The sequence below is a fragment of the Nerophis ophidion genome, linkage group LG09 (genome assembly GCF_033978795.1).
Source record: "Nerophis ophidion isolate RoL-2023_Sa linkage group LG09, RoL_Noph_v1.0, whole genome shotgun sequence".
Taxonomy (NCBI): Eukaryota; Metazoa; Chordata; class Actinopteri; order Syngnathiformes; family Syngnathidae; genus Nerophis; species Nerophis ophidion.
In genome coordinates this window covers 15633574-15649306 of record NC_084619.1, presented here as the reverse complement: position 1 = coordinate 15649306, position 15733 = coordinate 15633574, and the positions used below count along the sequence as shown (strand labels likewise).

Here is a 15733-nt window from a genome sequence, read left to right as displayed (position 1 = left end):
CTTACTGTTTTCTATTAGACCTACTTGCTTTGTTGGCATTGAAAATTGCAACATTATAAAGGCAGTCGGACTTAGTGCCCTCTGAGTGCCTGTTTGGCTGCTAGTCTGCAACCAGAACTTGTAACAAAAGTATTACAATATTCATTTTATGTTAGACACGGTAGTACAGACAGAATTCGATCAGGACATATATAAGTTCTGAATTCCGTACCGATCCATAACATATATGCATAATTTTTGGGAACTCTGTGGTGTTCATGTTTATTCTAATGACAGTTTGATGATACAGTGTGTCATTTGACTCCGAACATTAATTTTATGGCATATAAATCCAAACTAAATGTCCTCTGTCCTCCTCTGTCACACGTTTCCTGCCCACATTGTATGATATAATAAGCAGGTCAATGTCCAGTAGTTTTAGCATCACAATTAATGAAGTGAGAGGCAATAGAAAGTAAGTGAAAGGGGTCTATGTCTTCAAGGTGGACCAGCTGAGCCAATGTTTAGCCCGGGGGGTTGAACTAACTTTAGATCGGGGGCCAAATGGAGGAAAATCTACTCCCAAGTTGGCCAGACTGGTAAAATAACGGCACGATAACTTAAAAATAAATGCAACTTCAGATTGTTTTCTTAGTTTAACAATGTATGTTGTTGTTTTTTTTCCCACTTACATGTCGCGGTTAATAGTATTCTATATTGGTCCTTGTTTATACTTTCTGAATAAATGATGTGATAATGTTCATCAGTCAACTCATTGGTGTTCATTTTCAATCCATCGCATACTTGCCAACCCTCCCGGATTTTCCGGGAGACTCCCGAAATTCAGCGCCTCTCCCGAAAACCTCCCGGAAGAAATTTTCTCCCGAAAATCTCCCGAAATTCACACCCCCTCCAGCTCCATGCGGACATCAGTGGGGACAGCCTGTTTTCACGTCCGCTTTCCTGTTATATAAACAGCTTGCCTACCCAATCACGTTACAACATCTATGGATTTTTAATAAAAAACTGCACACTCAAGGAGATGAAGCAGAAGAACGAGGAAGTTACAGGCATGGCGATGCCGTCCGTAATAGAGTGATTCTATGTTGTCTGTTGCCATCTCCTGGTGAATGTTGGCTATAGCGTTATGGGGTTGCTTTTTGATTGGCCAACGATTTACGTGGTGTTGTGCACCTGACGGCAAATGACTCTCGCCAGTACGCAAATGGCAGAACAAAGGTTACTCAAATAGTGAAAGGTAAGTGTTGTTGTTTTTTTTTTAGTTACCAGCAAGCACAGTACAGTTACTAGAACAGCTGTGTTTTTATTACTGTGTATTTGATAGGTGCCGTCTGAAATTAAACTATTTCTTTTATTTATATATACGATAAAATAAATATATATAGCTAGAATTCATTGAAAGTCAAGTATTTCATATATATATATATATATATATATATATGTATGTATATATATATATATATATATGAAATACATATTAAATACGCGAGTTGGTGAATTATACTCGTCCCCTCTCAACCACGCCTCCCCAAACCACGCCCCCAACCATGCCTCCTCACCACCCCCAAACAAGCCCCCCACTCCCAACCCCCACCTCCCGAAATTGGATGTCTCAAGGTTGGCAAGTATGATCTATCGAGATAAAAAAAAATTATATCAAAAATAAAAATAAAGGATGTTATTTATGTAGTTTGATCATTTTCCTCGACTAGTGCACTAATAATAATAGCAATAATGAATTAGATTTATATAGACACTCAAAGCGCTGCACAGACAAGTGAGAACCCATCATTCATTCACACCTGCAGGTGGTAAGCTACGAAAGTTTGCGCCTACGGCACCTCCGACCACATTCATCATTCATTCACCAGTGTGAAGTGTAAGCCCAAGGACACAACGGCAGCAATTTTTTGGATGGTAAGAGGCGTGGAATGAACCTGCAACCCTCAGGTTTCTGACACTGCCGCTCTACCATTGCGCCATGCCGACTCATACATGTAGTTTATTTTTTTTTACATATATAGCACAATCTACAACGATACAAATAATTGCTATTGCGACATCTAGTGGACACATTTAGAACAGCAATTTCATTAATTGAAAAATTTCGGCTAATTTTTATGCTTAGCAAACTCATTCCGCGGGCCGGATAAAACCTGTTCCATACGTTTGACACCCCTGATTTAGCCACTGGTTTGATGGACTCTCGTGCGGATCCTGTCCAATATGTACTAGGGAGACTTTTTCGACAATCACAGTGATGAAGTGATGCATGCACTTGAGGCTTTTTCGTTTTTTTTTCATCTGGAGCAAGAAGAAGTCTAAATCTGATACCGAATCATCTGCTGTCTCACAAGGATCATCTGAACCATCCGTCAAAAGTCCACCGACAGTCACTCCTCGTGTTTTTCGCGTCAGGCGCAGATCAACAGTTCTTGCAGGGTTTCGCATACGAGCGGTGAACTCTGGCATGCCGCTATTTACTCAGCAGAGCTTAGGATGCCAGCTCTACTTGAATGCGTTATAAAGCTCCACCGTAAAGTAATGCTGGCAGCTGTAAAAACAGGACCGTCTGCGAGCTCAAAAGCCTATTTTGCCACGTTACGGCCATGGGGGAGAATGATGCAGTGCGCGCCGTTAAAACCACTGCACCTCCCCGCCACTAATACACAGAGGCACAAGAAGGTTTATGGAGGGAGGCTAATGATCTGAACCCCTGCTTCTGCAGCGTAAGGGAAATCGATGCTTAACTGCCAAAATTATCTGCCACAGGAAGGCAGAAAGCGAGGACAGAGACTGGTACTAAATGTTCAAAGAGCCTCATTTATCAAATGACTAATGTGTTCCTCTCTTGTCTGCACTGCCGAATACGTCTGCAATATCCTGGGTGGCCCACAGCTCACCACACAACACTGAACACGACGGAACGTTTTGGTTTTGATTGAGTGGAACAATTCGTTCTCGAGCTGAAGTGAAATTTAGAGCAAAGAGAAAACCGCAAAGGAAGTCCTCAGTGGCTTGGACAGCCATTAAAACCAGCCACACTGGTGTCTATTCGGATGTTTGATTTTTGAAATTTTCAGATTAAACGGCGGTGAAATGAAATCGAATAAAATACTCTACTGGTTTACTTAAAAGTTCTTGCTGAAAAGTTGTGACAATGGCACTGAAACTCAACAAGTGTTTGCGAGCTCGTTTGAAATCAGAAATCAACATCTACTAAGACTTTTGTAAATGAGAAACAGACCGTTTGTGTCAACATTTTTTTGCAATGCATTGTGGAATTGAATAAATGGTTGTCCTCACAGTGATTTTACTTATTTTGCTTGAAACCCTCAAATATCGAGGTACTGCACTGATTCATTTATGTACGTATTATAGGCTGATTGACAACACTTAATTGGCCCTAATGCGTGAATGTGAGTATGATTGGTTAAAAGTTAAAGTACCACTGATAGTCTCACACACACACTAGGCGTGGTGAAATGACCCTCTGTATTTGACCTATCCCCTTGTTTCACTCCCGGGAGGTGAGGGGAGCAGTGAGCAGCAGCGGTGACCGCGCTCAGGAATCATTTTGGTAGTTTAACCCCCAATTCCAACCCTTGATGCTGAGTGCCAAGCACGGAGGTAAGGGGTTCCATTTTTATGGTCTTTGTTATGACTCCGCCGGGGTTTAAACTCACGACCTACCGATCTCAGGTTGTCTGTCTATCTGTGTTGGCCCTGCAATGAGGCGGCGACTTGTCCAGGGTGTACCCTGCCCAGCACCCCCCGTGACACCGAAAGGGATAAGCGGTAGAAAATGGATGGATGGATGGACATTAGCCCTACCTAAGCTTACTCGACTCTCAACAGGGTGCATTTTCTTGTTCGCCTCATTACTTAACTTTTATTTCAAATAAAAGTATAAGACATCTTATATACCACTGAAAACTTTTTTAAATATAATTTTGTTAATTGATATGTGGCAATGTAGACTCATTTAATGGCTGACAGGGGCTGCTTTGTTCTTCAGGTGATGCGGCTGCGGGTTAGGTGGGTATCAAATTCAGTACTTTTATTGGTACAGACAGAACTCCGTCAGTATGACTGCGTACCGATTCACGTATAAACAAATGGTAACAGCTCTGCTGACTCAGCAAAAGCGCAACTTTTCAGAATGTGCTAGCGCAATGCTAATTTATATTGGATATGCCATATACATGCTACTGACAAGCATTCACAATTTTACTTGGTAATTTCAACACTTTTAAATTTGTCTAGGGTGTACACCGCCTTCCGCCCGATTGTAGCTGAGATAGGCACCAGCGCCCCCCGCGATCCCAAAAGGAATAAGCGGTAGGAAATGGATAGATGGAAAACTACAACTAAGATGCACATTACAATCAAACAATTAGTGTGTCATAAGTTCAAGACTTAAAGGCCAACTGAAATGAGATTTTCTTATTTAAACGGGGATAGCAGGTCCATTCTATGTGTCATACTTGATCATTTTGCGATATTGCCATATTTTTGCTGAAAGGATTTAGTAGAGAACATCGACGATAAAGTTCGCAACTTTTGGTCGCTAATAAAAAAGCCTTGCCTGTACCGGAAGTAGCAGACGATGTGCGCGTGATGTCACGGGTTGTAGGGCTCCTCACATCCTCACATTGTTTACAATCAGAGCCACCAGCAGCTAGAGCGATTCGGACCAAGAAAGCGACAATTTCCCCATTAGTTTGAGCGGGGATGAAAGATTCGTGGATGAGGATAATGAGTGAAGGACTAGAAAAAAAAAAGTTAAAAAAAAAGAAAAAAAAGGTGAGGGCAGTGAGAGCGATTCAGATGTTATTAGACACATTTACTAGGATAATTCTGGAAAATCCCTTATCCGCCTATTGTGTTACTAGTGTTTTAGTGAGTTTATATAGTACCTGAAAGTTGGAGGGGTGTGGCCACGGGTGTGGTGACCGCCAGTGTCTCTGAGGGAAGCCACGCAGCTGCAGGAGGATGCAAGCTCCGCTCATGTCTACGGTAAGAGCCGACTTATTACCACAATTTTCTCACCGAATCCTGCTGGTTCACATGTGGTCGTGATCCATGTTCGCTTGACTGCTCTGATCCATAGTAAAGCTTCACCTTCGGAAATTTTAAACAAGGAAACACTGCCTGTGTTTGTGATGCTAAATGCTGGATAAAAGGGCAGCAGCAAAGGAGGATGAGGCAGAAGGAGTTGGAGAGCTTGCAGCAGTGCATGATGAGCGAAAGCGAAAGAGAGCAAGACGCGGACAACGACGACGGGGGCGGCTGAAAAGCGACCGAAGAGCGAGTAGTGGAGGAAGAAGATGAAAAATGACCCAACCGCAGACAAGCTTTTATTGAGAAATAAACAAGAGTCAAACCTGCTCAAGCCTGTCCTTCCTTGATGGTCATGGGAACCCGCACGACGGCGACATGTTTTATATTTTGAACGTTATTTTAAACACTGGAATTATTAATTGCTTATCGTGTTAAGCAACGTCAGCTAAGATTTATCTGAGAGCCAGATGCATTCATCAAAAGAGCCACATCTGGCTCGAGAGCCATTGGTTCCCTACCCCTGGGCTACAGCGATACACCGCGGACAAACAGATTATTGCATACCTGCAATCGAGACTCGGAAGTGTAAGAACACATAATGTAACAACTGGACAGCACAATTATCACTATCAGCTCAATGTTAAATGCGAAATAAAACAATATTTAAAAGAAATTAACATTTATATATGAATACACACAAAAGTAGCAACAATTAGTGCTGTTGAGTAACAGTATCGATTCTAAGGTACTGGGAATTGGTACCGTATTGGTTGAAATATAAGATATACAGTGTAAGATAAAAAAAAACTATAGTGGCTTGGCTCATTAATTGGTACAACGTGGTAAAATACTATGAGTAAATATGATTTTTTTTTATGAGGTCTAATGGCAATCCAACAGTGAAGATAATGAAGAATGGGTTAGAAACACACAATACCACTTGTAGTGTACTTACAGGACCAGGTGGACCAGGTGGGCCTCCATCACCCTAAAACCAACACAATAAAAATTACTATGCAGGGTGTAAAACACATCTATATATACATTTGTTTAAATCACTCTCCAATTTATCTTCTAAATTTAAAGAGATTATTGCACACAAGCAAAACTTGACTCATTATGGCTGAGGAAGCGGAGGACAGAAGTCAGCCTGATTGATGTGTTGTCTCTCTTTGGCAGAATCTTAAACTGATCCTTTTCAACCCTCAAAAGGTCCTGTAATATTCTCCTGCATTTTCTCTAAAACTGCTATAAATATATAATTCAGTAATATGTTTTAGCTTAAACAAATCATCCATCTTCTTCCGCTTATCCGAGGTCGGGTCGCGGGGGCAGCAGCCTAAGCAGGGAAGCCCAGACTTCCCTCTCCCCAGCCACTTCGTCTAGCTCTTCCCGGCGGATCCCGAGGCATTCCCAGGCCAGCCGGGAGACATAGTCTTCCCAACGTGTCCTGGGTCTTCCCCGTGGCCTCCTACCGGCTGGACGTGCCCTAAACACCTCCCTAGGGAGGCGTTCGGGTGGCATCCTGACCAGATGCCCGAACCACCTCATCTGGCTCCTCTCAATGTGGAGGAGCAGCGTCTTTACTTTGAGTTCCTCCCGGATGACAGAGCTTCTCACCCTATCTCTAAGGGAGAGCCCCGCCACATGGCGGCGGAAACTCATTTTGGCCGCTTGTATCCCTGATCTTATCCTTTCGGTCATGACTGAAAGCTCATGACCGTAGGAGAGGATGGGAACGTAAATCGACCGGTAAATTGAGAGCTTTGCCTTCCGGCTCAGCTCCTTCTTCACCACAACGGATCGGTACAATGTCCGCATTACTGCAGACGCCGCACCGATCCGCCTGTCAAGCTCACGATCCACTCTTCCCTCACTCGTGAACAAGACTCCTAGGTACTTGAACTCCTCCACTTGGGGCAGGGTCTCCTCCCCAACCCGGAGATGGCACTCCACCCTTTTACGGGCGAGAACCATGGACTCGGACTTGGAGGTGCTGATTCTCATTCCAGTCGCTTCACACTCGGCTGCGAACCGATCCAGTGAGAACTGAAGATCCCGGTCAGATGAAGCCATCAGGACCACATCATCTGGAAAACGCAGAGACTTAATCCCACGGCCACCAAACCGGAATCCCTCAACGCCTTGACTGCGCCTAGAAATCCTGTCCATAAAAGTTATGAACAGAATCGGTGACAAAGGACAGCCTTGGCGGAGTCCAACCCTCACTGGAAATGTGTTCGACCTACTGCTGGCAATGCGGACCAAGCTATGGCACTGATCATGCAGGGAGCGGACCGCCACAATCAGACAGTTTGATATCCCGTACTCTCTGAGCACTCCCCACAGGACTTCCCGAGGGACACGGTTGAATGCCTTCTCCAAGTCCACAAAGCACATGTAGACTAGTTGGGCAAACTCCCAGGCACCCTCAAGAACTCTGCCGAGAGTATAGAGCTGGTCCACAGTTCCACGACCAGGACGAAAACCAGACTGTTCCTCCTGAATCCGAGGTTCAACTATCCGGCGTAGCCTCCTCTCCAGTACACCTGAATAAACTTTACCGGGAAGGCTGTTTAGCTTAAACAATACATATCAAAAACTAATTGTATGTTTAGGGTATGTTTACTCCAATAATGTGTTTATTCCCAGTGTTCATGATTGACACCACTCCCCCATCATTTTTCTGCATTTTAACGTGAAAAAAATGTGCCATCTTGTGGATGAATACATTTTTAATTTGTGTTACCGTCACTTGTTTATGTAAACTGTTTTGTATATATTTGTTTGTGTAAATGCCATAAAGTACCTGGTTAGAATGGTCTGTTAATGTGGTTCTCTCTCAGAGGGGAAGATTATATCAACCACAACAAGCAGGACAAAACCCAAAAATAGTCTAAATTGAAATCTTAACAATTCCTATGTTATACACCCCGCGAGCACCAACGCCCCCCCACCCTCCCTGCGTGGTTGAGGTGGGCGGGGTTTGGTGCTCGCGGGGTGTGTAACATAGTCAGGAATTGTCATGGATGCAAAGGATTCTGGGTATTTGTTGTGTTGCGTTTATGTTGTGTTACTGTGAGAATATTCTCCCGAAATGTGTTTGTTATTCTTCTTTTGTGTGGGTTCACAATGTGGCGCATATTATTAGGAGTGTTAAAGTTGTTTATATCACAACCGTCAGTGTACTCTGTGTCACCCAGTATGCCTTCCAGTCGTGTGCGTGCATCTGCGGAAGCCTCTCACAACATGTTGCTGGACTGCCAAGCAGTTTGTACATGTTGTAGAAGGTGTTTAAGGCAATGGCTTCATAGCATGCCCTTATTCTTGTTATCTGGGTGACCACCAGCAGATAATGGCGGGAATAGTTGCGGCTCCCATTGTCTTCCTCATTTTGTGAAACGGGTCGAGATAGCTCTTTGAGTGGTAAAAGTTGCCGACCCCTGATTTAGAGTGTTACTAAGTCTTCTTTCATATCTGTACTATCGCAAAAATGTGTCCCATTTTGTCCACCACCGTCGCTGAGATCCTTATTCATGCGTAACGTATAATTTTCGGGTCTCTGTAAGTCTAGCAATAAAAAAATTACAGTTGGTACAAAATGCGGCTGCTAGATTTTGACAAGAACAAGAAAGTCTGATCACATTACGCCTATACTGGCTCACCTGCACTGGCTTCCTGTGCACTTAAGATGCGATTTTAAGGTTTTACTACTTACGTATAAAATACTAAACAGTGTAGCACCTATCAGAAAACTGTGTTCTAAGAACTCCGGATAATTAGTGATTCCCAGAACACCAAAAAATCTGCGGGCTATAGCACGTTTTTTTATTCGAGCTCCAGTAGTCTGGAATGCCCTACCAGTAACAGTAAGAGATGAATCCTCAGTGGAAGCATTTAAGCCCCATTTTGAAACTCTGTGGAGGGAGACGTGGCCAGCGCTGCCTGCGGGAGTGGAGGTCACCGCCCTTGTCTAAAGTGCTGAGGACAGCGCCCCGAAACACAGCTGAACAGGTGATTAGATTTCCCAGGTGGTCCGTGTTGTCCATCCACTTGTTGTTTTTAATGGTAGTGGTCGCTAACAGGAGGGGAGAATAACTTGGAGAACTTGGAGAGTTGGAAGAGTCAGAGACTGAAACTGTGTATGATTACAATTTTGTTCAAATCTGCATGCCTGCCTCCTGTTATGTGTGTAGCAGCGGAACCACTTGGAGGCGACTTCCACAAACTCATTTATACAATCGAGCATTCAAATAGACCCCTTTTTTTTTAGACTAGTTGACCTGCCGCTTGTCTTTTCTGCTCTGCCCCCCTTCTCCTGTATGGAGAGGTAATCAGGTGGCCGCAGATCAGTTTGTAAGTCGGGACCCGGGGTGGACCACTCCTCTGTGTATCTGTTGGTGAGGTCTCTGCGATGCGGACTTTTCTACATGCAAGAGGATCCCCCTGCTAACCTCTTTATGGACTAAACTCTCACATTATTACCAGCAGACACTCGGCATCCATTGCACAGATCACCCGGGGAGGGCCCCACATTTGCGATCCCTCCCAAGGTTTCTCATTGTTTCCTTTCGGTTGTTTTTTTTCTTGCCCTGATGTGGGTTGAAGTCTGAGGATGTTGTTCTGGTTTGTGAAGCCCTTTGAGACATTTGTAATTAAGGGTTCCATCCATACATTTTCTACCGCTTATTCCCTTTAGGGGTCGCGGGGGGGGCGCTGGCGCCTTTCTCAGCAACAATCGGGCGGAAGGCGGGGTACAAACTCTGGACAAGTCGCCACCTCATCACAGGGCCAACACAGATAGACAGACAACATTCACACTCACATTCAAACACTAGGGCCAATTTAGTGTTGCCAATCATATAAACAAATTCTTTTTGATTGATTGAAGAGTGCTCTACACATATTCTTATCAAATTTCAATAATTGTGCAAAGCAAGAATATGTAATATTTCAAGGAGTTAAAAGGTAATAATAAGATAAGCAGGGGTAAGAAGTCAGCTTAGTACCACGTATAAGTTTCTCGCTAATTCTGTAAAAAAGCACGAGTTAATTTATTTTGAAGAGGAATATGCTTCATCATGCTCAAAAGTCATATTGGCCAGTTTTTTTTAATTTTTTAAAATGCTATTTAATTTCCTTTTGAACGCATTAAAAAAAAAAAATCATTATAACTTCTTATTTTTACTGCTCTTTTTCGACCGTCTCGTTTCTCCTCACTGTAAATCTGCAAACCTTCCAAAGGGAAATATACTTTTATAGCAGGGGTAGGGAACCTATGGCTCTAGAGCCAGATGCGGCTCTTTTGATGACTGCTTCTAGCTCTCAGATACATCTTAGCTTAACACGATACGTAATTAATAATTCCGCTGGTAATCACAGTGTTAAAAATAACATTCAAATTATCAAACATTCTCATGCGTTTCAATCCAACCATCCATTTCCTATCACGTGTTCAATATGTCGCATTAATGGTAAGAAGTATTATATTTATTATTGGTTAACTTTTAGAATAACAATGTTATTAAAAAGAATAAGACTCATTATACTCCAAAAATTGTTGGTTTTAAAAATCCACGCATTTAGTTGTATTCAGTGTTAAAAAATATTATATGGCTCTCACGGAAATACATTTTGAAATATTTGGCTTTCATGGCTCTCTCAGCCAAAAATGTTCCCGACCCCTGATTTATAGCATCAATATGTTTTAAGATACTCATTATTACTATTCATTTTGCAAACAATTGTTTGCTTTATTTGCTGCTGGATGCACAATGTTGCATGCATTAGTGCAGTGGTTCTCAAATGGGGGTAAGCGTACCCCTGGGGGTACTTGAAGGTATGCCAACGGGTACGTAAGATTTAAAAAAAATATATTATAAATATAGCAACAATTCAAAAATAATTTATAAATATATGTATTGAATAATACTTCAACAAAATATGAATGTAAGTTCATAAACTGTGAAAAGAAATGCAATATTCAGTGTTGACAGCAAGATTTTTTGTGGACATGTTCCATAAATGTTGATGTTAAATATTTCTTTTTTTTGTGAAGAAATGTTTAGAATTAAGTTGATGATGGATCTCTATTACAATCCCCAAAGAGGGCACTTTAAGTTGATGATTACTTCTCTGTGTTTATAATTGAATCACTTGTTTATTTTTCAACAAGTTTTTAGTTATTTTTATATCTTTTTTTTTTCCAAATAGTTCAAGAAAAAACACTAAAAAAGAGCAATATTTTGCACTGTTATACAATTTAATAAATCAGAAACTGATGCCATAGTGCTCTATTTTACTTCTTTATCTCTTTTTTTCAACCAATAATGCTTTGCTCTGCTTAGGGGGTACTTGAATTTAAAACAATTTCAGAGGGGGTACATCACTGAAAAAAGGTTGAGAACCACTGCATTAGTGCATTGATATCGTCACCGAGCAAGTTTTAAAGACATAATTTATAGCAAGTGACCGCAGGCAGACACATGCATGTGTTTGAAAGAGGATGTACGGCCAGATGGAAAATAAAGTGAAATACAAGTGATATGAGGCGAGGGCCACGGAATCATTTATCAAAGGTCTTCATGTCACGCACACAGTAGTAGTCCCTCTAGTTATTGTGTGGTATCCTTAAAGTGCACAAGCTTTAGTAATGGGCATGTTGGGAGCTCTAACTGTGATGCATTGCTGTTGGGAGTCTGCTTTCTCTCATTCATCATTTATAAGCTATTACTTTCATGCTTTCACTACTGCAAGAAAACAGCACAACATCTATCCATCTATATATAGACACACAATAAATAACTCAAAACCACAAGAAAAGCTTCCAAAATGTGACTGTGCTAAATGTAAAACGTGTAATGACAGCAAAGCTTTATAAGCTTTAAAAGCACAATTGGACTGGGATCAAATGCAAATTGCAAAGAGAAAGCGTCTTTTTTTTGTTTAGGAATGATGACAGCCAAGGAACATTGAGACTTATGGGACATCCCTAGAAAATGTAGCACAATTCTTTGTCAAAGAGCGACTTCTTGTGTTAATAATATGCCGCATTTTTTGGAGTATAAGTCGCTCCGGAGTATAAGTCGCACCTGCCGAAAATGCATAATAAAGAAAGAAAAAAACATGTATAAGTCGCATTTTTGGGGGAAATTTATTTGATAAAACCCAACACCAAGAAAAGACATTTGAAAGGCAATTTAAAATAAATAAAGAATAGTGAACAACAGGCTGAATAAGTGTACGTTATATGATGCATAAATAACCCACTGAGAAGGTGCCTGGTATGTTAACGTAACATATTATGGTAAGAGTCATTCAAATAACTTTAACATAAAGAACGGCATAGCTCGGTTGGTAGAGCGGCCGTGCCAGCAACTTGAGGGTTGCAGGTTCGATTCCCGCTTCCGCCATCCTAGTCATTGCCGTTGTGTCCTTGGGCAAGACACTTTACCCACCTGCTCCCAGTGCCACCCACACTGGTTTAAATGTGACTTAGATATTGGGTTCCACTATGTAAAGCGCTTTGAGTCACTAGAGAAAAAGTGCTATATAAATATAATTCACTTCACTAATGTAAACTTTTCAACTATTCAAGATGATCATTGTCGCTGAGATAGGCGCCAGCGCCCCCCGCGACCCCGAAAGGGAATAAGCGGTAGAAAATGGATGGATTGATGGCATTGTCAAACGCTTCCAATTCTGTGTATACCGACAATTGTAAGGTTTGACTATGTATAACAGCGGTCAGACTTGGGCATTACATGTCTTTTAAGTGGCATTAAAAAGCCATAAATAAAATTTATAGATACAAGACAAGAAAAAGGAGGGCTTGATTTGCTCACAAAAACACACCGAAAGCATAATTTGGGTAATCTCACCTCATTAGATCGTTTTTGGTCAGGACTTTTCATTCATATACCATGAATTGATTAACGTGGACCTCGACTTACACAAGTTAATAAACTTATTCAGATGTTACCATTTAGTGGCCAGTCGTACGGAATATGTACTGTACTGTGCAGTCTACTAATAAAATTTCAATCAATCAATCAATCAATCAATCAATCAAAAACCTGTTATGTCTGGCCTGACCCTATTTTGTAGCGCTATATAAATATATTTCACACATTTTCACAACATGCTATACGTTTACCAAACAATCTGTCACTCCTAATCGCTAAATGCCATGAAATCTTATAAGTCTCGTCTCTTACGTGAATGAGCTAAATAATATTATTTGATATTTTACGGTAACGTGTTAATAATTTCACACATAAGTCGCTCCTGAGTATAAGTCGCACCCCCGACCAAAGTATGAAAAAAACTGCGACTTATAGTCCGAAAAATACGGTACCTACTTTCTACACGAGTCACATTTTGCTTCTTCCCAATATTTCTCAGTGTGTAAAAGTACTGCATTTATATATTCTTTGTGTATACGCTTATATTTACCATACTTGCTATGAAGGCAGGTTGTGGCTGTAGTTTTGCAGTGCTACAAAATGCCACCAATATTACATTTTAAAATGTTGACATACAAATCCCAAAACCAGTAAAGTTGGCACGTTGTGTAATTCATAAATGAAAACAGAATACAACGATTTGCAAATTATTTTCAACCTATATTCAATTGAATAGATTGACAAGACAAGATATTTAATGTTCAAACTGAGAAACGTATTTTTTTTTATTAACTTAGAGAACTTAATGGCAGCAACACATTGCAAAAAAGTTGGCACTGTGTCACATGGCCTTTCCTTTTAACAACACGCAGTAAACATTTGGGAACTGAGACCAATTTTGTATGTATATTGTAACACGTAACTTGGCATTGTCTTGCTGAAGTAAGCAGGGGGGTCCATGATAACGGTTGCTTGGATGGCAAAACCTGTATGTACCTTTTAACATTAATGGGGCCTTCACAAATGTGCAAGTTAACAGTGCCTTGGGCACCTAAACACCCCCATACCCTCAAAGATGCTGGCTTTTGAACTTTGCGCATTAAATAATCCGGATGGCTCTTTTTCTCTTTGGTCCGGAGAACACGACGTCCAGTTTCCAAAAACAATTTCAAATGTGGACTCGTCAGACCACAGAACCCTTTTCCACTTTGCATCAGTCCATCTTAGATGAACTCAGGCCCAGCAAAGCCAGCGGCGTTTGTGGGTGTAAATAAATGGCTTTCGATTTTGCATAGTAGAGTTTTAACTTGCACTTACAGATTTTGCATCCAACTGTTTTCGACAGTGGTTTTCTGAAGTGTGCCTGAGCCCATGTGGTGATATCCTTTACACACAAATGTTGGTTTTTGATGCAGTACTGACTGAGGAATCGAAGGTCACGGGCATTCTATGTTGGTTTTCCGACTTGCTGCTTAAGTGCAGTGATTTCTTACGATTCTCTGAAACCTTCGATGATATTCCGGACCGTAAATTCCTTGCAATAGCTGGTTGAGAAATGTTGCTCTTAAACAATTTGCTCACGCATTTGTTCACAAAGTGCTGACCTTCGCCCCGTCCTTGTTTGTGAATGACTGAGCATTTCATGGAATCTGCTTTTATATCCAATCATGGCACCCACCTGTTCCCAATTAGCCTGCACACCTGTGGGATGTTCCAAATAAGTGTTTGATGAGCATTCCTCAACTTCATCAGTATTCATTGCCACCTTTCCCAACTTAATTGAAAAAATAATCTGTTTGAACATCAAATATGTTGTCTTTGTAGTGCATTCAACTGAATATAGGTTGAAAATGATTTGCAAATCATTGTATTCCGTTTATATTTATATCTAACACAATTTCCCAACTAATATGGAAACGGGGTTTGTATGTCAGCTACCCCTATTTGTTTATAATGTATATTTTCTGCTGGATTTACAATCTATTTTATGATGTAGCTTTTACACATACTATAATATTGAACATGGTAATTGGGATTTTTTATATATTGTATATATTATACAAAAATATAATATGTTAATATATCAGTATATACTATATACTGTATGGGGCGCTGGCGCCTATCTCAGCCCGATTGTAGCTGAGATAGGCGCCAGCGCCCCCCGCGACCCCGAAAGGGAATAAGCGGTAGAAAATGCATGGATGGATGGATGTATATATAACATGTAAATATTACATATGTTATATTTATATTGCTACTATGGTACACTTTAAGTCTACTTAATATCTGCATTATCCTTTCCATCCTTTGAAACTGAGCTACTGTGTGGAACAATTTCCCTTGTGGATCAATAAAGTTTGTCTAAGTCCAAAGTCAACCAAACTTTGGAAGTTTTTATAGTCGAGTGCATGTTTTGCCAAGTTAAAAATGGTAAAATGGGTTGTACTCGTATAGCGCTTTTCTACCTTCAAGGTACTCAAAGCGCTTTGACACTACTTCCACATTCACACAGTGATGGTGGGAGCTGCCATGCAAGGCGCTTGCCACGACCCATCAGGAGCAAGGGTGAAGTGTCTTGCTCAAGGACACAATGGACATGACTAGGTTGGTAGGGGACGGCCACTCTCCCAACCGCGCCACACCGTTTCCTTTCTTATCCTTTTGTGTGTCAGGGTTTTGATTGATTGATTGATACTTTTATTAGTAGATTCCACAGTTCAGTACATATTCCGTACAATTGACCACTAAATGGTAACACCCAAATA

General features: G+C 41.2%; 1 protein-coding gene across 4 annotated transcripts in view; it reads right to left on the bottom strand.

Moving 5' to 3' along the window:
- LOC133559058 (collagen alpha-1(XIX) chain-like) overlaps positions 1-15733 on the bottom strand; it is a 325779-nt gene that overhangs the window by 101507 nt on the left and 208539 nt on the right. For all 4 annotated transcript variants that reach the window (XM_061910394.1, XM_061910395.1, XM_061910396.1 and 1 more), the window contains one exon: positions 6020-6052. In XM_061910394.1, coding sequence (XP_061766378.1) covers positions 6020-6052 — 33 coding nt within the window. The remainder of the gene's footprint in view (positions 1-6019; positions 6053-15733) is intronic.